Source organism: Mus caroli, unplaced genomic scaffold, assembly GCF_978045245.1.
Source record: "Mus caroli unplaced genomic scaffold, Mus_caroli_1 scaffold_13, whole genome shotgun sequence".
Taxonomy (NCBI): Eukaryota; Metazoa; Chordata; class Mammalia; order Rodentia; family Muridae; genus Mus; species Mus caroli.
In genome coordinates, this window is record NW_028227268.1 from 26,467,901 (window position 1) to 26,491,387 (window position 23,487).

Below are 23,487 nucleotides of genomic sequence, written 5' to 3' on the forward strand. Positions count from 1 at the left end.
GCTGCTTTCACAGATAGCTGAAATGTCACCAGATTATTAATAAAACCCACTCTCAGCTTTCTAGATGGAATTCAGGGATTTGACTTTATCTCCTCCATTGAGGAGACACTCCTGCAAGACTCTTGGTCCTCTTAGTTCTTCTCTATGAGCACAAGGACCTCTGTGGCCCCACCATCATAAGGCCCAGGTTAGCCTCAAATTCCCAGTGTAGCTGAGGGTGCTGTTGAACCTCTGATCTTCCTGCTTCCACTGCCCCAGGGCTAGAGCTACAGGCATGGGCCGCCACACTTGGTGTATGTGGTGCTGGGAATTGAAACTAGGGCTTTGTACACAGCAGGCAAGCACTTTGGCAAGTTATTTATATCTCCTGGCCTAGAGTTATGTATTTATTCTTGCTCTGATGGTCTTGATTCAAAAGATGCCTTTGAGAGCTTTAAAGTTTTCCATATTCGAAGGTTGGCTATAGTAGCACATGCCTTGACCCCAGCACTCAAGAGGCAGTGAGTTCAAGGCCAGCTTGGTCTACACAGGATGTCCAGGTCATTGAAACCTTGTCTTTAAAAACAGTCATAGATTCTATGAAACCACAGTTACTCTGCATATTCTCCCTTGGAGAGGGGATGTTTCAAGAATTTGTCACAATTTCCTTTCATAGAGGACTTCATAAGATATTTTTTTCTACTTCTATCATAGTTAATGGCCCAAATAGACTTTAAAAACTGACTGGGTGCATATTACTCTTAGCTTCAGAAGATATATGTATATTTAAGAGGTATTTAGCTATTATAAATTATTTTGATGACTTAAAAAATGTTAATGCTGCTGGGCGTGGTGGTGCACGCCTTTAATCCCAGCACTCAGGAGGCAGAGGCAGGCGCATTTCTGAGTTCGAGGCCAGCCTGGAACTCAAGTTCCAGGACAGCCAGGGCTGTACAGAGAAACCCTGTCTCGAAAAACAAAAAACAAACAAACAAAACAAAAAAAATGTTAATACTGAGTTGTATATTTTAAAATAAATTTTATTAGTTTAATAAAAAAAGAATTAAAAAAATAGCAATAGATATAGTAGTAATGGTGATTGTAACGATTGTGCATTGGGGCTGTAGAAGTGGAATCCATCGCAGAGTTAAGAGCTCGTACTTATTTGTCACTGGAAGCAAATGCTGGGGACAACCACACCTACTTGCTTTGACAATTCTAGGCAAGTGCTCTACCACTGAACTAATCCCAAGTTTGGTTTTTATATTTTTAAATTTTGATCTGTTAAGAATTGAATGGGTGTGACAGCGCAGTGGCTAAGTGTTATTATTAATTGTTACTTTATTTCTTTTTAAGATTTACTTATTTATTTTTTATACATGAGTACATCTCTTCAGACACACCAGAAGAGGGCATCGGATCCCATCATTATAGATCGTTGTGAGCCACCATGTGGTTGCTGGGAACTGAACTCAGGACCCCTGGAAGAGCAGTCAGTGCTCTTAACCACTGGAGCCATCTCTCCAGCTCCCTCGTTACTTTATTACTAATGGTGCCAAGGGCGGCACCCAGGGCTTTGACAATTCTAGGCAAGTGCTCTACCACTGAATTAATCCCAAGTTTGGTTTTTATATTTTTAAATTTTGATCTGTTAAGAATTGAATGGGTGTGACAGCGCAGATGGCTAAGTGGTTAATAGCACTTGCTACTCCTGCAGAGGAACCTGAGTTGGTTCCCAGCATCCATATCAGGTGGCTCACACTTGGCTGGAATGCACTGGAACAACTGCAGGCTTAGGCCAAGAAGTCAAGAGCTACCTCCCCCCAGCTTTGGAAAGGACAGTTAGCCAAGCTTGCAGCCCAGAGGTCAAGAGCTACTCCTCCTTGACATGAAGCAAGAAAGAGCATCACCCAGACCCCCAGAGATAGAACCCACCGTTCAACCCCATAGATTACCCATCCCTCCCTAAGTTGCTCTTTTTGGCTTTAAAACTGAATCTGCGAATTCACTCGGGTCCTTTTATCCAGGTGGAATTGGGTCCCTGCATGCAGGAATAAACGCTCTTTGCTTTTGCGTACTATTTGAGTCTTCAGCAGTTCACAGACCCTAACCTTCTGTGTATTGGCCAGGAATCGCTGGAGACCCCCACTCCAATAGTTGAACATTTTGGAGGAGCCTCTCTCCCCACCAATCGGAGGCCAGAAAGGGCAAAGCAGATACATATTTTGCCGCTCAGCGGCTGGGAAATAAGGGGAACGCCTACTCCCCCAAATCCCACCTGGAGAGCCCCCCCCAATGCCTTCTCATGCAATCCAGAGAACCTGGGAGTTCTCACCGGGTTTCTGGAGAATCTGAATATTTCCACCTGGTTTCTGAACCACACCTTAGGTCTCCGCTGCTCTCGTGCACGGAGGAGGGAGAGACTGTCTGAAAGGCGGTTCCTGTTTTCCTTTCCTTTCTGTCCGGCCCTATGTGCTCTGTAACTGTTGTTATTCTGTACTGGCTTTTAGGATATCATCTTGATTTTAAAAATGGGACAAGCGCAGAGCACCCCTCTGAGTCTGGTTCCGGGCCGTATTTGGAACTTCCGCCAGGTTATGGAGGCCTCAGGGCTGATGCAGATATAAAGCCCACTTTATACGTGGCTGGCCCAAGGAGGAAACTTATCTTCCCATCATTTACTGGGTAAAAACTGTGGTCTTTGGGGCCTCGGGTCCCTGGGCCAGGTGCCTTATGTCATCATATGGTGGAAAGACCCCCTCTCTTTGGATGAAATCCTTTTTGCTAACAGCTACACCACCCCCTGCTCTCCTTCCTCCCAAGGATAGGAGGCCCAGGCAGCCAGTCTTACTTCCTCCTTCAGACCCAGAGGAGGTCTCCCCCCCGACCCCCACACCCCCCACACCCCCACACCCCCCACATCCCACCAACCCCCATATTGCTTCCTCAGCTCCTGCCCACCAGGTGCAGGCTGAAAAGGAAGCTCCTGATTCATCCTGGAGCCTGCCACATACTTGGGGTTCTAGCGGCCCAGAGAGCTCACTCAGGTTCTCATCAGGCTGCCTCAACCACCACCCTACCCCTCAGGGCTACAGGACCCCCTAGATCCACTGGGCAGACCTTTTATGACCTATTTGCCTCTAGCCAGTAATGACAACAGGCACCAAGCTCTATCCATGGACAAGTGGGAGAAAGTGGACTTGGGAGTGGGGCAGGTAGCTCACCCTTTTATGGTCATCCCAGGATGCTCATACCCTCTGCAAAGGAGAGATCTCCTCACTAAAATGGGAACCCAATCCCATTTTGGCTGAGAGAAAATGGAAATGCTGGGTAAGAAGAGGTATAACTTGTCATTCTGCAACCCCGCAACCTGTCCCGTCCTCAGATGTACAACATGACGGCTCTGTAGTTTGAGGGCATGTTCAGAACATTAGGCCAGACCTGACTGGCATACCCTGGCCAGATGTTGAATGCATCTATATCATGGGTGGGAACAGTTTTGTTCAACATGAAACCAAGTGTCCAGGGGTAGCAATAATGAACTTGACATGGGACTCTGTTGTTTGGGCAGTTGCTTTGCCACCAGGAACATCAGCCCCAAAAAGCTGACCTGATATCCTTGATCCAAGTTCTAAAGCTGGCAGAAGGGGCCATAGTCAACATCTACACGGATAGCAGATATGCCTTTGCTACTGCACATGTGCATGAGTGTATAGACCAAGAAAGGGGATTATTGACTGCAGACGGGAAAACAATTAAAAATAAAAAAGAGATGTTTGCTCTACAGTCAGCACTATGGCTCAAGATGGCTATAATCCATTGCCCAGGGCATCAGAAGGGACCACTGGAGATAGCCAGGGGAAACAGTGGCTGAGAAGGCTGCCAAGGAAACTGGCACAACTCCCACTGCTCACATCCAGGTGGCCCTGCCACCCCCTGCACTCCCTACGGATCAGGCTAAATGCAAAGGAATCTACAGAAAAAATGGATGACTGCATACCAATGAAGGTTGGACCATCCTACCCAAGGAGTTTGCCAGACAGCACATCCACCAAATCCACCAAGCTTCACATTTGAGTCACCAAACACTAAAAATCATTGCTAAGAGGGCCAAAATTCAAAACATTTGCTATAAGACACTAACCAGGCAATCTCAAATTGCCCCACCTGCCAGGCTATCATCTTGCAACTCCAGCCAAGAAACTCCAGGAATTAGAATCAGAGGCCAAAAGCCTGGAGCCAATTGGGGAATAGATAACACAGAATTAAAACCAGGAAAATATGGGTATAAATATCTATTAGTATTTATAGATACCTTTTCAGGATGGGTAGAAGCCTACCCAATAAAAGAGACTGCCAATGTAATGACAAAGAAGATTTTGAAAGAAATTATACCAAGGTATGGCTTGCCTGTCCTCCTTGGGTCAGACAATGGCCCAGCATGTCTCATGGGGTGTTCCTAGCAGCCCAGAGAGGCCATTGTGTGATGCTGTGAAGGTGAAAGCCTGGATTGCCATGGAGACCCCAAGATGTTGGAAGCATCAGAGTCGTGGGATTTCTGCAGAGAAAGGCAGCTAGCAGGGAATGGATCCAGCCCAAGAGAAAATGCATTGCAGTCAACAAAGCTGAAAGGCGTTGGAGATCTGAAGAGCACTTTGACATCAGACATGGAGATTCAGAGATGGGAGTTTGCCCGGCTGGTTTTTGGTCTCACCTTGGCCCAGCGTTTCCTCCCTGTGTTCCTTCTCCTCTCTCCTGGGATGGTAATGAATGTCTTCTGTCATTGTTGGACGTATGTCATCTGTTTTTTTTTCATTTTGATTTTACAGGAGGTCAATGCTTAAGAGATGGCAATGCTTATCAGAGACTTTGGACTTTTAAACATTGATGAGACTGCAATAGACTACGGGGACTTTTGGAGGAGGACTAAGTTCATTTTGCGTTAGGGTATGGCTATAAGCCTAGAAGGACCAGGGAGTGAAAGATAATGGTTTGAATGAAAATGAGCTCCCATAGGCCCCATAGGGAGTGGCAGTATTCGGAGGTGTGGCCGAGTGGCAGGAAATATGTCACTGGGGGTGGGCCTTGAGATTCAGAGGCTCAAGCCAGGCCCAGTGTCACTCTCTCTTCTTGTTGCCTTCGGATCCTGATGCAGAACTCTCAGTTACCTCTCTAATACCATGTCTGTTTGTGTTCTGCTATGCTTCTGGCCACGACAATAATGGATTAAACTCCTGAGCTATAACCCAGCCCCGATTAAATGTTTTTCTTTATAAGGCTTCCTGCCATGGCCGTGGTTTCCTCTTCACAGAAATAAAATCCTAACCGGAGAGAGTCTGCGAAAACATTTCCAGAAGGATTAAATGGGTGACTTACTTGTTAAGGTTCAGAAAGTTTTGAGTCACAATATTCCTTCAAGGAAGGAGGAGGACACACTCAAAATGTAAACAAACAACTAAGCAGCTATGCAGGGCCCCTCCTAAGCCTATAAAGACAGCAAGCAGCCACTGGGACACGATGCTTTTCCCACCAGCCACAGAGCTGCTTGCAGGAGCCTCTGAGAGCTGTTGGAGAGAAGGAAGCCTGCGTGCGGGTTCTGCAGTGAGCTCGGGCGGTGCAGCTTTCCTGAGTTGTCAGCCATGTTGTGCTTGGTGATGCAGCTGCCTATGGATTGTCGCATCTCCAGCAAGAAACCTCTCACCCAGATTCCCAATCAGTTCATTGCGTCACCAGGTCGGTTTTGATATCATCTTTACTTTCGGCTGTTGCCGTTCCCTGTTTAGAGTGGACGAGTGTTGGTTCACGCTAAAGTGTCTGAAGACGGAACAGAAAGAAAGACCCAGCCTGGGTGTAGGGGGTAATGTCCCTTGGGCTGGAATTCTGCTCTCCCAACTTCCTGTTTTGCTTTGATGTGAGGAACCCCCTTGGGGCCTTCTTTGCACTGAGTGACTAAACTTCTTAAACCATTTGTAATGGGGTCCGACGCCCTCTTCTGGTGTGTCTGAAGACAGCTGCAGCGACAACGCAGTGAGACCTGACTTCAGATGTTTTTTGCACAAATTCCAGCTCTCCTTCTCTCTCTCTCCCCATCCCTTCATTTGGGATCTTCTGGGTCCTTTTTGTCACTTGATTCCTTCCTTCTCTGTTTTGTGAGTTGTCCTAAGAAATGATTTCCACCTTCTTTAAGGCAGAACCTCTGCCTAGTGGTGGCGGCAGCGGCGGCGACGCATGCCTTTAATGTCAGCACTCGGGAGGCAGAGGCAGGAAGTTGTTCTCTGTGAGTTTGAGGTCAGCCTGGTCTATAGAGCCAGTCTCAGGCAAGCCAGGGCTAAATCTTTTCTCAGAAAACAGTAACAACAATGAGAGAGAGAGAGAGAGATCTTATTGCCTTGGAGCTTACCATTAAACTGTCTGGCCAGTGAATCCCTGCCCCTAATATCCTCTATTGTCTTCCTGTTTAACTTCATACCCAACTTAAAAAAAAAAAGTTAATCAGGGCTGGAGAGATGGCTCAGCGGTTAAGAGCACTGTCAGCTCTTCTAGAGGTCCTGAATTCAATTCCCAGCAACCACATGGTGGTTCACAACCATCTGTAAAGGGATCCAATGCCCTCTTCTGGTGTGTGTCTGAAGACAGTTACAGTGCACTCATACATATAAAATAAATGAGTAATTCTTAAAAATGAAAAACAAAAACAAAAAAGTAATCCAGAACCCAGTCATGGTGATGCTCGCCTTTAATCTCAGCATGAGAGGCAGAGGCAGGCAGATCACTATGAATTCAAGGCCAGTATGATCTACATGGTGAATTCCAGGCCAGCTAGGCTTATATGGTGGGACCTGTCTCAAAAAAAACAAAGTAAGACTAATAGTTATTACTATTGAGAGTGTGGAATGTCCACGAGCAAATGCCATGGCTCGGGTATGGGTGTCAGAGGACAACTCGTTAAGACTCCGCCCTGTCCTTCTACCCCGGGTTCTCAAATGAAGTCTTTAGGATTACAAGGTGAGCGCTCTTGCCCACTGAACCATACCCAGCTTTTTACGTGGTTGCAGGAGACTGCACTCAGGCCTCTCCTGTGCAGCGTTCCTGTCTACACCATCTATCTCCCCAGATCTTGATGTCAAACATTCTAATGTGTTTTGCTTTTTCAGCGTGTCTTTTGCCAGCTTCAGGTTTCCATGGCTCCTCAAGACATTTGTCATCATGGTAGGACTTGCCACTGTTGCATTTATGGTGAGAAAGGTGTCCCTTACAACAGACTTCAGCACCTTCAAGTCAAAGTTTCCGAAGCCTGCGCCGGTTGACCCAGTGCTGAAACTTCTACCAGAGGAGCACCTGAGGAAGCTCTTTACCTACAGTGACATCTGGTGAGACTCTGGGTGCTCCAGCCTCCCTGTTGTCCCCCTCAATGTCACTTCCCTGATTCTCCTTGAGCCTTAGACGTTGTAGACAACTCAGAACGGGTGCTAGTTATTAAAGTGAGTCTCAGAGCCCAGGGGTGGTCTGTGGGACCCAGTCTCTGTTTCCCGCACCACCAGTAACCTTGCAACCTCACTGGGAGGGTGCGGTTCCTGCCATCTGCCCTAATGGGACTAGCTGCCAACTGAAGTGCCTGTGGCTTTTAAAGAAGCAAGATAGAAGGGATAATGCTAGAGAGGGCTGTTAGGCATGGTAGTGCACTCAGGCAGCTAAGGCAGGGGGGTTACCATAAGTTTAAGGCCAGCCTGGGCCACATAGGCAAGATCTCCGTCTCAAGAAAGAAAAGGAAAAGAAGAAAGAAAAGACAGAGGGAACCGTCTTTAGTCCCTCCCTTCATCCCCACTCCCTCATCCTGTCTCTGTGAGGGGGGTCACTGCTGGGTGGTTGCAGGATATCATCCCAGTTAGGGTAGCTATGTGGTGGTAAAAAAAAAAAAAAAAAAAAATTTCAGTGTGAGTGACACACAAGTTTAGGGCTAAGGTCCTGCCCTCCCTGCAGTCAATCATGCTTATAAGCTTTTCTCCCTCGTTCTAGGCTCTTTCCCAAAAATCAGTGTGACTGTAACTCTGGCAAACTGCACATGAAATTTAAGTTTCAGGATGCCTATAACCAGAAGGACCTTCCAGCTGTGAATGCCAGAAGACAGGCGGAATTTGAGCACTTTCAGAGGAGGTGATGCAGGCTGTGGGGGCTCCTGGGTTTCTGGGAACAGCAAACAATCAAGTGCTTGAGAGAGTGAGGAGCCCTGAGAAAAAGTCTGGACCTTGCATTCCTGAGGGGCTGCTCCTGGGAAGAACTATTAGGAACAAGCAGAGGAAGACAATGGAGGAGAGTGTTCTCCAAGAAAGATTTGCAGGGCTTTGTGTACACGAAAGATTTCAATGAGGGGCTGAAGAGATGGCTCAGAGGTTAAGAGCACTGACTGTTCTTCCAGAGGTCCTGAGTTCAAATCCCAGCAACCACATGGTGGCTCCCAACCATTTGTAATGGATCTGGTGCCCTCTTCTGGCATGCAGGCGTACATCCAGATAGAACGCTGTATATACATACTGAATAAATAAATCTTTAAAAACAAAAACAAAACATTTCAGTAAAACTGACAGAGAAAAAGGGACAGAGTTTGGCACTGCTCAGTGATGGTGTGTGGTGCAGCCCCCGGGTGCCCAGGCCAGCACAGAAGGTGAATCTATAAGCTGGGGACATTCTGTCAAGTGCCACTGTGTGCAGGGGTACAGAATGTCACTTTGTCTTTTTGACAGTGCTGGAGACTGAACACAGGGTGTCCTACGAGGCAGGCAAGCACCCCAACACTGAGCCCCTACTCCTTTATGCCCCTGCCTCAGTTCTTTTCCTGTGGTGCTGGGGAATCAAACCCAGATCCTTGTATGTGCAAATGCTTTACCTGAGTTATAGCCCCAGTCCTCCTGCCCAGATCCTTGTATGTGCAAATGCTTTACCTGAGTTATAGCCCCAGTCCTCCTGCCTTTCAATTACAGAGGATTGATATCAAAATCGTTAGTTAAAGAGGGAATTAAAACAGGTTCCGGCTGGCTTTTATTAAAGGGGATCTGTGTATGCTGGGCACTTGTCTGTAATCCCAGCACATGGGAAGCTGAAGCAGGAGGATTGTAAGTTTAAGGCCAGCGTAGATTTCATGGCAAGACCTTGTCTCAAACCAACAAGATAGAGTTGCTTGTGACAGCCCCTTTAAAAGTAACTAAGAGGAGAGAGATTTTTTTTTTTTTTTTTCGAGACAGGGTTTCTCTGTGTAGCCCTGGCTGTCCTGGAACTCACTCTGTAGACCAGGCTGGCCTTGAACCCAGAAATCCGCCTGCCTCTGCCTCCCAAGAGCTGGGATTAAAGCCATGCGCCACCACGCCGGGCTGAACAGAGAGATTTTAGAGCAGAGGTTGCCAAGCTTCAGAACGCTGCGACCCTTGAACACAGCTCCTCACGTTGTGGTGACGGCAGCCACAGCATTATTTTCATTGCTGCTTCATAACTGTCATTTTGCTACTGTTGTGAATCATCATGTGAATATCTGTATTTTCCGATGGTCTTAGGTGACCCCTGTGAAAGGGTTGTTCAACCCACGGGTTGAGAACTGATATTTTATTTTTATTTTTATTTTTTTTAAAGATTTATTTATTTATTATATGTAAGTACACTGTAGCTGTCTTCAGACACTCCAGAAGAGGGCGCCAGATCTCGTTACGGATGGTTGTGAGCCACCATGTGGTTGCTGGGATTTGAACTCTGGACCTTCGGAAGAGCAGTCGGGTGCTCTTACCCACTGAGCCATCTCACCAGCCCGAGAACTGATATTTTAGAGACATGCTTCTGATGCAAGCCTAGCTAGCTCTAACTGAATGTGAACCGTGTTTCCTTCTAGAATTGTCTATATATGATCATTGTTTCAGATATCGACATCTATCATCTCAGTAAGCAGGTATATATAAAGGGCCTGTCAGGGTTGAAGATAGTTTTTCATTAAGATTTGCTTTTTAGTTGGGCGGTGGTGAACACATGCCTTTAATCCCAGTACATAGGAGGCAGGAGTATCTCTGTGAGTTAGAGGCCAGCCTGGTGTAGGGCTACACAGAGAAATCTTGTCTTGAAAAACCAAACAACAAAAACAGATTCACTTTTTTATTATTTTAAATCATATATATGTGTGTACATGGGTAATAATTTCACTTGTTGTTGTTGTTGTTGTTGATTGTGAGGGTGCTTTTTAAAATGCATTCTGTTGTACACCAACTCTCATGCTTGCTTTCTCCTGAAGAGAAGGGCTGCCTCGCCCACCATCTCTGCTGGCTCCACCCAATCTCCCCTTCGGATACCCAGTCCATGGTGTGGAGGTGATGCCCTTGCACACAATTCTCATCCCAGGTAGGTACATCTGGATGGTTACAGGCTGCACAGGTGACGCTCTCTCTGTTCTCCTTAAACAAAAGGAGGAGTCAGTAGCTGGCCATTCACTGTGTGACCATGTGCACTGGTACAACCCAGAAATCTCGGTGGGATTTCAGTCTGTGTTAGACTCCCTGTGTCCACAACTGACCAAGCCAGCTCAGTCAACAGGGTTTCTAGGGAAAGAGCGTGGATTAAAAAAAAAAAAAAAAAAAAAAGACAATTAGATTACATTATAGTATGACCCCAGCCAGTCCTGAGGCCAGTTTATTTTTTTCCAGTCTGCTTTTATACCATTCTAGGTACACACACAGAATAGGGTCATTTCCAGCTCAAAGACAAAGTCCTCAAAGAATAAACCAGGCATAAACAAAGGTCCCATGATTACTGTATTCAGGAACTTAACGAGATGATCAAGATACAAAGAACAAAGCCGGGTGTGGTGGTACATGCCTTTAATCTCAGCACTCGGGAGGCAGAGGCAGGCGGATTTCTGAGTTCGAGGCCAGCCTGGTCTACAAAGTGAGTTCCAGGACAGTCAGAGCTATACAGAGAAACCCTGTCTCGAAAAACCAAAAAAAAAAAAAAAAAAAAAAAAGATACAAAGAACACATTCCTTTGCTGTGTTCATCTTGAGCCTTGTCCTAGCCCAGTGTCAAGTTCTTACCTGAGCCTACTTCCTTGTCCTAGCTCAATGTCAAATTCTTGCCTGAGCCTACTTCCTTGTCCTAGCCCAATGTAAATATTCTTGCCAACATCCTAGAAGTGGCACCAAAAGATCCTCACACACAACCCAGAATCTCTATAGCCATGGCTACCCTGAGGCTCCGAGCTAATTCAGAAGTTGGGATTCCGTGGGCCTCTGGGAATCTTAGGGAATAATTGGCTTTCAAAGGTCTTCCAGCATCAGGAGTACATTGATGACTCCATCTTCAAAGAGGGCATTTTGAAAAGAATACTTAATGTCAGCTCAGCTCCCTTCCAGGTAGGAAGTGTCGCTTGGAAGGTAAAGGTGTCTGCGCCATCCATGGCTGACACCTGAGGTCTATGCTCAGGAGCTACATGGCCGAAGAGTCAGCTCCCTCAGGCTCTCCTCTAACCTCCCTATGTGAACTGTGGCATGCATGTACCCTCCCCTCACCCCCACCCCACACACATCCATATGCACAAAATAAAACATGCTTAATGCAAATTAAGATAACAACTAAGTCCCTTTCCAAGTTCAGTGTGGTGGCACTCATCTGTCATCACACAGCAGTCAGGAGACTGAGGCAGGAGGATCAGGAATTTGAGGTTGGCTTCACACACACAGTGAGACTGTTTTAATCCCATATCCCAATACCAAACTCTCCAAATGCAATAAAACAGTAAAGACAAAACGAAGACAAAAATAGCTCTTTGCAGGGTCTTCACACATCCCTTTGGTTCAGGGTCACCTTCTTTCTGAAAGTCAAGTGCCGGAGACCAGAGGTAATACACATATTTTCTCCCACAGAGGTGGTAAATGGACTCTGGACCTTCTTTCTGGTGGATTCTTGCCCTACTATGGGCTCTTGGCATCTGGAGGCAAACAGCTCCCCACCCCCACCCCAATGAGTCATGGAAAAGACCTGAGTGTAGCTGAATAGCAGCGGCACTCAGGACCCAGCAAGTCTCTGTGAGCAAGACCCAAACTATCCAAACCCACATTGCAAATAGGTGGAGAGTGAGTGGCGGAGATAGATGGGAGGCATGCAGGTACCAAATCCCTGGGGAGCCTTCTGGATGGAACAGGGGGAAGGAGAAGCTGGCCCTCCTAGGCTCACTTCTGCCTTTCTTCCTGGCTGAAGTCACAGTTATATCCTGTGGGATGACTGATGTATTTTGCCTGGAGGAAGAGGACTGTTGAGTGAATTCAAGACTTCAGACAAGGGCTGTACCAATGTATGGTACCCTTAACCCTGATAATCTTTTTGAGTAGCCATTTAAAAATGGTCTTACATTTTAGGTAACTAATTATTTAAAAAATAATATCTATTTATTTTATCATTTTGTTTATTTAAAATATTTATCTATTATTTATCTATTTGTGCATGTATGTGTGTCTGTGTATATAAGTACTTTGATACATGGGGATGTGTGTGGAGGCCAGAAGACCATGTCAGGTGCTCTCTGTTATGTCTGCCTTTTCCTCTGGAGGCAGGTTTTTTGGGGGTCTCATGTTTTACCTGCAAGGCTGGAAGTCAATAAGTCTCAGCAATCCTCCTGTCTCTGCACACATCAGGGCTAGAGTAACAAATATGTGGGACACGCATATGATATTAAGGTATTGGGATCTGAACTTGGATCCTTAAGCTTGTGTAGCATTTTTTAAAGATTTATTTATTTATTTTATGTATATGAGTACACCACCATTGCTCTCTTCAGACAGCACCAGAAGAGAACATCAGATCCCATTACAGATGGTTGTGAGCCACCATGTGGTTGCTGGGAACTGAACCCAGGACCTCTGGAAGAGCAGTCAGTGCTCTTAACCGCTGAGCCATCTCTCCAGCCCTTGTATAGGGTTCTTCTGAGCCATCTCTCCAGCCCTTGTATAGGGTTCTTCTGAGCCAATTCTCCAGGCTGTTTGTGTTGCAGAGGGTGAGTTTTTGGCTGCATTGCTTTATGCTTCCAGGATGGGCGTACCCACCCAGGAGCTATCTCAGATTCTCGAAAGGAACACACACACACACATACACACACACACACACACACACAGGACAACACACACACACACACACACACAAACACACACACACACACACACACACCAGATAATTTTAAAATGCCTTGGCTACCTCAAAGGCTGGGTACTGCTAGACCTTCCCCTGCTGCCCCAGGCCCAATCGAGGAAGTGGCCAGTGATCACTTACCCATAAAACTCACAGCTCTCCCTCCATCCCTGATGGGCGGGGCCTCATGAGCTCTTCCTCCATCTATGGTGGACCTAGTCTTGTTCAGATACTCACAGCTGCTGTGAGTTCATGACAGAAAAGGCCACATCATGTCCAGGAGACAGCGTTCAACAACACTCCTCCCGGCTCTGACTCTAAGGTTCTTTTTGCTCACTCTTCTGTGAAGTTTCCTGATCCTTAGAGGGGATCGGGTAGTGATATCTCCTTTAGAGCTAAGCAGACACAACGGTCACTTTATTCAGATACAGGTAACTCCACATGTCTCTATGTAAACCAATGACCTTGAACTCCTGACCCTCCCTCCCTCTACTCTCTGAATATTGGGGATACAAGCATGTACCACTATGTTTAGGGTTATGTGGTGCTGGCAATCAAATGCAAGGCATTGTGGATGCTAGGTAAGCACTCTATCCCCCACTCCCACTCCCCACCCTGTACTCTACACACACACTGAAAGTTTATACCCACTTATCTATAACTCCCTTGTCTTGGTTTATTTTCCTGTTGCTATAATAAAATACTCTGACAAAAGCAATTTAAGGGAGAAAGGTTTATTTACCTCATAGCTTACTGACTGTCATGGTGGAAGTCAAGGCATCAGGAACATGAAGCAGCTAGCCATACTATGTATGAGATCAGTCAGTAGAAGGGGACAATAAATGCATGCACATTAGCATTCAGCTCATTTTATCCATTCATACAGGCCAGAATCCCTTGCCTAGGGAATGATACCACCCACAGTGGATGGGTCTTCCCATTCCTCCAGAGACATGCCCAGATGCTCTTCTCCCAGGTGATTCTAAATTCTGTCAGGTTCATAATTAACACTAACTATCACATACTCTCTCCCACTGCCTGGGAATGTGTACTCTATTTCTGAGAGTCTGACTCTTCTCAGGTTTATTTAAAGATCATTCACTATTCATTATGCCTCCATTGTTGCTTTGCCTTCAGTAACAGGACCATCTGCAAGGGGCTGTGTGAGTTTGCAGAACCCAAAGCTGAGGATGGGCACTAGAAGTCTTAGACCCATGAGGGTTTGAGACCATGGGACCATCTCACAGCCCTGGGAATGGGGACAATGTAGGCCAACCATCTGATAGGAAATGACACTTGGTGGGGCTCTGTTGTGTCCGGCCAGCGGCTCACATGTCAGGGTTCTAGTCTGGAAAGGCATCTTGGAAACCTGGAAGAGAAGAGGGGGGACTAGGCGGTGCAAGAGAGAGACATAGCTAAGACAAACCAGGTTCTGATCAAAGCTCAATTTTAATGTCAGCAAACACGCTTTATAAAGAAGAGGGGAGACCCATCCCTAGCCATGCAAAGTTGCTTTGAAGTAGATAGGTCAGCCTTCTAGTGAGAACTCTCAAAGATAACAGTTCCTCCGGAAAATCTTGGAAGAGAACTGGTTCAGCCTCAGGCAGGTTGGGCCTCAGGCAGGTAGTGGCACATCAAAGGAGCAGCACAGCAGGTGGCTCTGCTTAAGCTGGTGGATGGTCACAGTCAGCCTTGCTAGGCTGGAAGGAGGTAACATTTCCCCCCTTTAAATAATATTAAACAAAACTGGACTGAGGCAAAAAATTTATTTATGCTCTATAATTCTGCCTGAATTCTTAGGGTCCAATGAAGAAACCTGTCTCAGTGGGAATCTCTAACTTTTCTCATGGTAAACCCTTATTTGGATAAGACTGTCCTTTCTGTCCTAGTAACTTCTTTGCTAATTCCTACTGAATTTCACAGTCATACTAGGATGTTGGAACTCTGGTGAAGACTTAACTATATCAGGATTTGATTTTAAAAAGCACTATATATCGAAAGATGGCCTAGTCGGCCATCAATGGAAAGAGAGGCCCATTGGACTTGCAAACTTTATATGCCCCAATATAGGGGAATGCCAGGGCCAAAAGAATGGGAATGGGTGGGTAGGGAAGTGGGGGGTGCTATGGGGGACTTTTGGGATAGCATTGGAAATGTAATTGAGGAAAATATGAAATAAAAATTTTTTAAATTAAAAAAAAAAGAAAAGCAGAGAACATGTGTTGATGCAAGTTCTATAGAACTGATGAGGTTGTAAATTAAATGCATCTAAAAATGGCTCAAAAGCAAAAAAAAAAAAAAGCACTATAATAAGATAACACTAAAGGAGAGCACGTGGATCCTCCTCTGCATTCTTGGATGACAGGCAGGGAACAGGGAGGAGGGGATGACGACCAGCTCCGTAGTACAAGGCCAATTGGCTTTTTAGGGTGGGAGGCTATGAAGGGCTTGACCTTCTAGCGGTACAGTCTCCAACCTCTCTCCTCCCTTTTAATTAAGCTTAATAAGGCCACGCTTAACTGAGGTGATCAAATGATTTTCTCATCCTTAGATGAGTGGGCTTTAACCACGGCTGGGGGGATATTGACCCGATTCCTCCTGTGGGTGTTGTCCCGACCCACACTTGTGGCTCTTGGTATCTTTTGGGGAGGGGAGGTAGAGCCTTAGCAAGATATTCTTTTTTTTTTTCTTTCTTTTTTTTTTTTTTTTTTTTTTTTTTTTTTGGTTTTCAAGACAGGGTTTCTCTGTGTAGCTCTGGCTGTCCTGGAACTCACTTTGTAGACCAGGCTGGCCTTGAACTCAGAAATCTGCCTGCCTTTGCCTCTGCCTCCCAAGCGCTGGGATTAAAGGCGTGTGCCACCACTCCCCGGCGCAAGATATTCTTGGTTGTAACTGGAACTAGATACCAACCTCCATCTAAACCGGGTGTATCTCATAGGGAACCCAGAAATGGTCAAGCTGGACCTTCCCCTGCAGTAAATTTCTGCACCCAAGCTGGTACTCATACCGTATTCTTATGATTATGAATCAGTATGTACAGTTCTGAGTACTGTTCAGCTCCTAAAGGAGAATTGTCAACCTTAGATTTAGCAAGGCCTCGACAAGAATTATGTCACTAGTAACACCACAATTTGTGGCTCTAGGCTATATTAGGAGCCCGAGGTCACCCTCCTCATCTCTGTTATTTCTACAGCCTGAAGAACTAAGGAGACCTTGCAATAACAGCAAGGGTGGAAAACCAGAGACCAGCTAAGGGACTAAGCCTGTCTATCAGAATAAAAACCAATTTCTATAAATATTTGAAATTTCTGCCTTTTTAGCCCTCATAGCAAACCTAAATTTAAAGTCAGACCAAAAGCCACAATATGTCTTTAGAATGAAAATAACAGCTGCCTCTAGCACGCTCTAGGGGGCTGGGATGCACGCTCACTGCAGTCCAGCTGAAGGTGTTGATTGATCTGCTTGAAAGTCAAAAATCTTAGACAGTGAAGAGTAACATCACAAAGCTTTTTCTGGGGGAAGTCTAGGTACTTATTTCAGTTGCAAATTAGCAAGGCTCAAGCTCAGTCTCTGGGCTGGTTTAGAATTAGTAAAAAGGCCAGAGATTCTCTGGAAGTGGGGGATGTGCTCTGAATTAACTTTGCTAGGTAATTAAGAATTTTAGTTATCTACAATGTGAATCTGTAATATAAGACTAAATATTAGACCAGTCTAAGATTGAGTTAAAATAACTGGTCACACTGAAGAAAAGAGAAAAATCATTATGACTCTATTAAATGACTAATCTTATTAAGTCAGAACATACAGTCTCTGATGTATTATTGCCAATAAAGTTAAAAGACTAGAAGCTAGTTCAAACTGGAAAAATGGCAAGCAAGGATGGATCTAAAACATGAATTTAATTTAGTTTCCTAGTCACTTTAATCAGGGCACTGAGTCAACTTATCTGCCAGCTCGTCACATGAATTAACCATCATGCTTCTGCAGCATTCTGTGGAGAGAGCCTGTGTTTCCCTTCCCTAATAAGGTAGCTGTTTAGGATCAACCTATAAGCCAATAAGTAGATCCTTTTAAGATACTAAAAAGCATTTATTAAATTCTTTGACATTTAAATTTTAAAATTTGAAATAAAGGTATGATTTAAATAGTGTGCATGGGAATGCACTAAATAGTATGTATGGGGATACAATTTACCCCTTCTTTGTCTTTTAAGAAGTTAAAGTTTTAAAGTTTTATAATATCTAATCTTTTGACTTAATAACTTGTTGACAAAACATTTTAAATATTTGACTGTAAAGGGGCAGTGACTAATTGTACTTTCAATCATTTCTATTAAGGAGCAATTGTAACTAGAAAGTTTGAAAAGTTATTAAGAGTCATATGTGCATAATCTATTTATTAACTAGAAATAAGAGCATTTATTTGTAGCAAATTATTAAGTAAAAGTCCTCAAGAATTAACACTATTATGTGGAGACAAGTAGTAACTGAGGACACTAGAAGGAAAGAATTATACATGCACAATTTTTAAGAATACTAAAATATTATCTTAAACCATAACTTTTATGAATATACAAAGAACGAGGTTATATATCCAATCTATCTTATATGTACAACCTATAGACTGTCTGAGATATAAATCTATCTTGGCATTGTTTTAAAATGTCCAGGCAATTTAGAACAATTTAATAAATGTCTAAAAACCACCTTCTTAAAAGGACAGTATTATTTCTATGAGTTGTATATGCATAAGCAATTGCAAATTTGAGAATTAATAGCATCTGAGGGATGAACAATCTTAAGCAATTGTGAGCTCTGAGATATAGCATTGACTATTAATATACAAATTAAGATTTGATTGTTTAGCATTTTAAAACACCATCTACAACACAAAACTAGATTATTTGTGCTGAAGCAGGGGGAAACTTAAAGAGACTAAGCATGTGATCTAATTTACATTTACTTACGTCTCATATAGGGGTTGTTATTAAGCACAGTAATTGGGATGTATGTATGCAAGAATCTATAGAAGATATAATAGCATGCATAAAAACAATTTTTAATTCATCTTTGGGATATTGATTGTTAATCTATTTAAAATGATGGTATGTAATAGGTCAATTATTAATATTCTGTAATAACCAAATTAATTGCTGTTTGGAACAAGGAACAGACACTTAGTCAGGTTTTTAAGACACAATTTTTGTTATGGGTTTTCTAAAATACACGAATATATTTTACAATTTTTTAAATTAGCACTACAGTGGTTCTAATAGGATGATGAAACTGTGCTTTGAGGTGAGTGCTATCTCGGTCCTGCCCACCTGCCCTGGTGTGGCTCTGTGGTCTAGGGCCTGACACCCACAGGGTACTTGGGGAGGGGTGTTTGCCCTAAGTCTTTTTCAGCCCTGGCCTCCTTACACCCTGTCATGCGGAGTCACTCTGAAAAGGACTCTGGATTATAACCCGCTGCTGAGCCCTGTATCTCTAAAGCGGAGAAGGCAGTGTGTGCCTGACGTGCCACTATGTTAAGCAGCAGCTCCGGTCCTGGCACTGGGGCGGAGGCGGCCCTATTGCCACAGCCGCTCTCGCCACCTTGGCCTTCTTTTCAGGCTAGAAAACTCAAACAAGGGTAGCAGAGCACCCGGGGCCTTAGTGGGAAAAATATGACTACTCTGAAAATATGGCTACTCTGGTCGGGACACGTGGAGGCTCGGGGCTCATGGGGCAAAGGTGAGCACGGCCCTCTCCTGAGTTCACTGTAAAGCTGCCCTTTTGGCAGCCTTTTGTACCACTATAGCTCTGGAAAACTGTGTGTCTCAGGGCCCCACCCGCGACAGCAGCCAGCAGCTAGCTGGGTTCACGTGGGCCAAGGATCGGCTGGGAGGATGAGAAAAATGGCTTTACAATAATGTTTGTTTTTTGGTTTTTTTTTGGCCAAGGAATTGTTTTGGGCACAGCTAATATTTAATTACCAATGAATATAATTAATAACAATTATAAAAGCTTTTTTTTTTTATTTTTTGTAAAACCTTTTGTAGTAAACTAAAACCCTAAGTAATAAAAAGATATTGTCTCTGAATCTTTTGGGTGAAAGCAAGGATTTAAAGTAAACTTCCCTTGAGAAGCATTAGTTAATAAAACATTTTCCACTTAGTAAACAATATACACTGAAAGATTAAAACTCTTGGCTTCTTGTTGTGTCCGGCCAGCAGATCACAGCCTGGGTTCTAGCCTGGAAAGGCATTTTGGAAACCTGGAAGAGAAGAGGGGCTAGGCGGCGAGAGAAGGGAATGAAGCTAAGACAAGATTCTGATCAAAGCTCAATTTTACTATTTCCAGACACTCAGTTATAAAGGAAGGGGGAGGGAACCCGATTTCCCGCCAAGTAACTCAGGGTCCAGTAGCAGGACGAACACTTGTGTGCCTCTTCCAAGCAGCAAAGCGACAGGGTTCAGCAGTAGGCGTGGCAGGACGAATGAGCAGGAAGCTCCACCCTTGAGCAAGCAGGTTCAAGCAGGTGGGGGAAAGGGAGACCACAGCTTCTTGTATAGAAGCAGAAATGATAACATTTTTTACATAATATAGATCAATATTTAGCCATACTAGAGGCAAAATATTCTAGTTATTACAAATTCACTAGAAGCAAAACCCTTACAATCATTAAGATGCAAAGGAGAGAGAAAAAGAAACAAACCTTTGGCTCTATAATAACTATATAAAAGGTAGGCAAACCAGATTGTAATGCCTTGATAAATTTTACAGTCTGATTGACTCTTTATAAACTATGAATTTGAACTTCATTAAAACAGCATCTGGCTAGATCAGTAAAGAATTATTAAGTTTCTTTTGCAACATTAACTTTGGAAAAGTAAAACCCAATTTCAAAACAATTTATTACTTATAGAATTAATATTAGAAGCATTACTATCATATTACGAAGTTTGGCTGCCAATTAATACCTATGAATACATGTAAGTTTTAATGCTTTAATAAAGAGGCATTGTTTTAAATCTTATCTTTAATTTTACTTTCTAGGATAGGAACCACATTAATTATTATCTCAACTAGAAATATCCTTAGAGACCCAGCTTCTTGGCCTGCCATATGCCACGTGTTGGAAGGACTCTAAACTTGAGTTATCAATTTTAAGGCTAACCACCTGTTACCAATGTAACAATTATTAATCTTAACTAATAACTTATGAGCTGATTGTGAAAACACACAGAGCATATTACCAATAAAAAAAAATGAAGCAGTTACATTTAGACCAATCAGAGAACATTAATTTTTCTAGCTACAATCATGGAATAAAAAGCACTTTATCGGGCTGGTGAGATGGCTCAGTGGGTAAGAGCACCCGACTGCTCTTCTGAAGGTCTGAAGTTCAAATCCCAGCAACCACATGGTGGCTCACAACCACCTGTAATGAGATCTGATGCCCTCTTCTGGTGCTACAGCTACAGTGTACTTTCATATAATAAAATAATAAATAAAAAAAAAAAAAAAGCACTTTATCATTTACTAAACGCAATAATCACGAATGTAGAGAACCCTCCAGGAAAAAACCATTTATCAGCTTTATTATCCAACATGAAACATAGAACATTCATTCATACAGACTGGACACGAACATACATGAATTGAACACGTGAACAGATTGGTGCACCAGACATTAGACAAAGACACAAGGAGGGCAGAGCACTTCTGCTATAAGGCCCAGAGAGAACAAAGCAGGGCACCCCTGAAATTTCTCTCTGCTTTTTGGGACAATTTCTTCCCGTGTGATGCAGTTTTTAACTGTGGCCATCCGCCTGATTATTAATTTTTCTTTTAATAAACCCTTTCTTTTCTCACGCTTAAAACTGTAGCTTCTGGGAGCTACGGCTAACCGCCTGTTAAGTTCCTAGCTCTTGATAAGCTTCACTGCTGAACCTAAGTGAATTAGCGCTCAGGTTTAACGCTGTTTCAACTTAGCCCATACCGACCTTCTCTGATATGAATTTCCTTTAATTATTTTCTTCTTTCATGGAGCTCCAAACCAGCAATGTTTCTTCCAAATGTCCTCTGCCGTTTCTCAGCCCTGTGTGGGCTCCAGATCTGTTGTGTCCGGCCAGCAGCTCACATGTCTGGGTTCTAGTGTGGAAAGGCATTTCGGAAACCTGGAAGAGAAGAGGGGGGAACTAAGGCGGGGGGGGGGGAGGGGAGGGGGAGAGAGAGAGAGAGAGAGAGAGAGAGAGAGAGAGAGAGAGAGAGAGAGAGAGAGAGAGAGCACGAGCGAGCTAAGACAAACCAGGTTCTGATCAAAGCTCAATTTTAATGTCAGCAAACACGCTTTATAAAGAAGAGGGGAGACCCATCCCTAGCCATGCAAAGTTGCTTTGAAGTAGATAGGTCAGCCTTCTAGTGGGAACTCTGGAAGATAACAGTTCGGTGCTAACTCCGGAAAATCTTGGAAGAGAACTGGTTCAGCCTCAGGCAGGTTGGGCCTTAGACAGGTAGTGGTACATCAAAGGAGCAGCACAGCAGGTGGCTCTGCTTAAGCTGGTGGATGGTCACAGTCAGCCTTGCTAGGCTGGAAGGAGGTAACAGGGCTCTCCAGATATGTAGGAGTCAGAGGCAGGGAGGTGTATGAGGGTGCTTTGGTATCCACTCAGACACTTTTTCCTCCCTCTCCTGTGTCTTCTAGGCCTCCAGTATGAAGGGCCAGATGCTCCAGTCTATGAGGTAAGACTCAGCATTTTTAGCACTGACTTCCCCTTCCACAACTATGTTTGATCTCAGCCTTTAACAAGCCCCTGTCATTAATCCAATTCAAACCCTACATGAATACAAAGTGGGCCATGGGGGGCATTGCACAGTTTTCTAGCCTTTGGAGTGACTGCAGTGAGAACTTCCAAAGAGACCTCCATGGCTGTGTGTGCTCTAGGAGCAAGCAGCTGCCACATGTAACCTCTGACAACAAAAGGATGAGATGTCCCATTGTCCTCCCCCAACTACACAGCTCTGTGTTGAGGTCTCAGGATGGGATGTCTGAGGGTGAGATGCCATCTCATTCAGAACCTGCAAAAGGGCCCTGGGAATGGAGACTTGGGGTGGGAGGCTGTGCTGATGTTCCTGCCCAGGGATGAGTCTGGAGGTCCAGAGGACAGACATCAGTGTGTCCTCCTCTACGGCTCTCTGTTTCCTTGAGACACTGGGGAGCTCACTGGGTTTTGGCTAGGCTGACGGTCAGCAACCCCCAATGAGCTTCCTGTCTTGTTATCCATCTTTGGTGGCTGAGGTTGCCTGCCTGACATTTTTATGTGGGAGCAGGGCATTCAAATTCAGGTTCTGCTACTTAAGCAACACGCGTCCTTACCCACTGTGCCATCTCAGCTCAGAAATGAGCTCTACATCCTTCGCCCTCCCCGCACAGGCTGAATAGAGGGTGGAGTGGGGATGCATGAGCTGCTCTGTGTCCTCAGAGGGCTCCTCGGTCACAAACCCTCTCATCCTATCCCTGTCATTTTTCTCATAACTATGATTTATTTCTTTATAAGGGCACTAGAGATGGACTCCAGTCCCTCACACACACTGGGCAAACACTTTAGCCCTGAGCCAAGCCTGTATCTAGCCTCTTTCATTATGTGCTTACTCAAGCTTAGTTACCCTGTGGGTGTGGCTGCCTAAGGACTTGCTTCTCAGAGATTTGTCTGTTGATTGGCCTGAGTCTTCAGCAGGATTAACCTAACCTGGTTGACTTCCCACAAAGATGCCTAGCTATTGCAGACAACCAAAGGAAGAGTAACCTTTAGAGCAGTGGGAATGGAGAGAAGCCTGCTTCCACTGCATCTTCAGGTAGAATGAATGGGCAGGAGAGAGGAGCAATAATGGCCACTCTTTGGGCATCCAAGAGCTGGAATGGAAGCAAGTGCCTTTTACATGTCACAAGGAGAGGACTTGGGTGAGAGGGGGTGATGGACTTACAACAGCAGTTTCTATTAGTGACAAACTGATATTATTTATTCATACTGATTTATTTATTTATTTATTTATTTATTTATTTATTTATTTATTTTTAAAGACTTATTTTATGTATATGAGCACACTGTAGCTGTCTTCAGACAAACCAGAAGAGGGCATCAGATCCCATTACGCGGATGGTTGTGAGCCACCATGTGGTTGCTGGGAATTGAACTCAGGACCTCTGGAAGAACAGTCAATGCTTTTAATCACTGAGCCATCTCTCCAGCCCCTTGTTTTGTTTTTTAAATCTTTGGGGGTGCTGAGAATTGAACACAGGCCACCAAGCACAGAGGCCAGAAGAGCTATCTGATCTCTCAGAGCTGAAGTTACAGGCTGTAGAGAAATTTTAATCC

The 23,487-nt window shown here is 44.4% G+C and overlaps 1 protein-coding gene across 1 annotated transcript in view; it reads left to right on the forward strand.

The window, feature by feature from the left end:
• B4galnt2 (beta-1,4-N-acetyl-galactosaminyltransferase 2 (SID blood group)) overlaps positions 1 to 23,487 on the forward strand; it is a 64,599-nt gene that overhangs the window by 21,406 nt on the left and 19,706 nt on the right. Inside the window, exons 2-5 of the mRNA XM_021177919.3 lie at positions 7,134 to 7,349; positions 7,996 to 8,133; positions 10,247 to 10,353; positions 21,816 to 21,853. Coding sequence (XP_021033578.1) covers positions 7,134 to 7,349; positions 7,996 to 8,133; positions 10,247 to 10,353; positions 21,816 to 21,853 — 499 coding nt within the window. The remainder of the gene's footprint in view (positions 1 to 7,133; positions 7,350 to 7,995; positions 8,134 to 10,246; positions 10,354 to 21,815; positions 21,854 to 23,487) is intronic.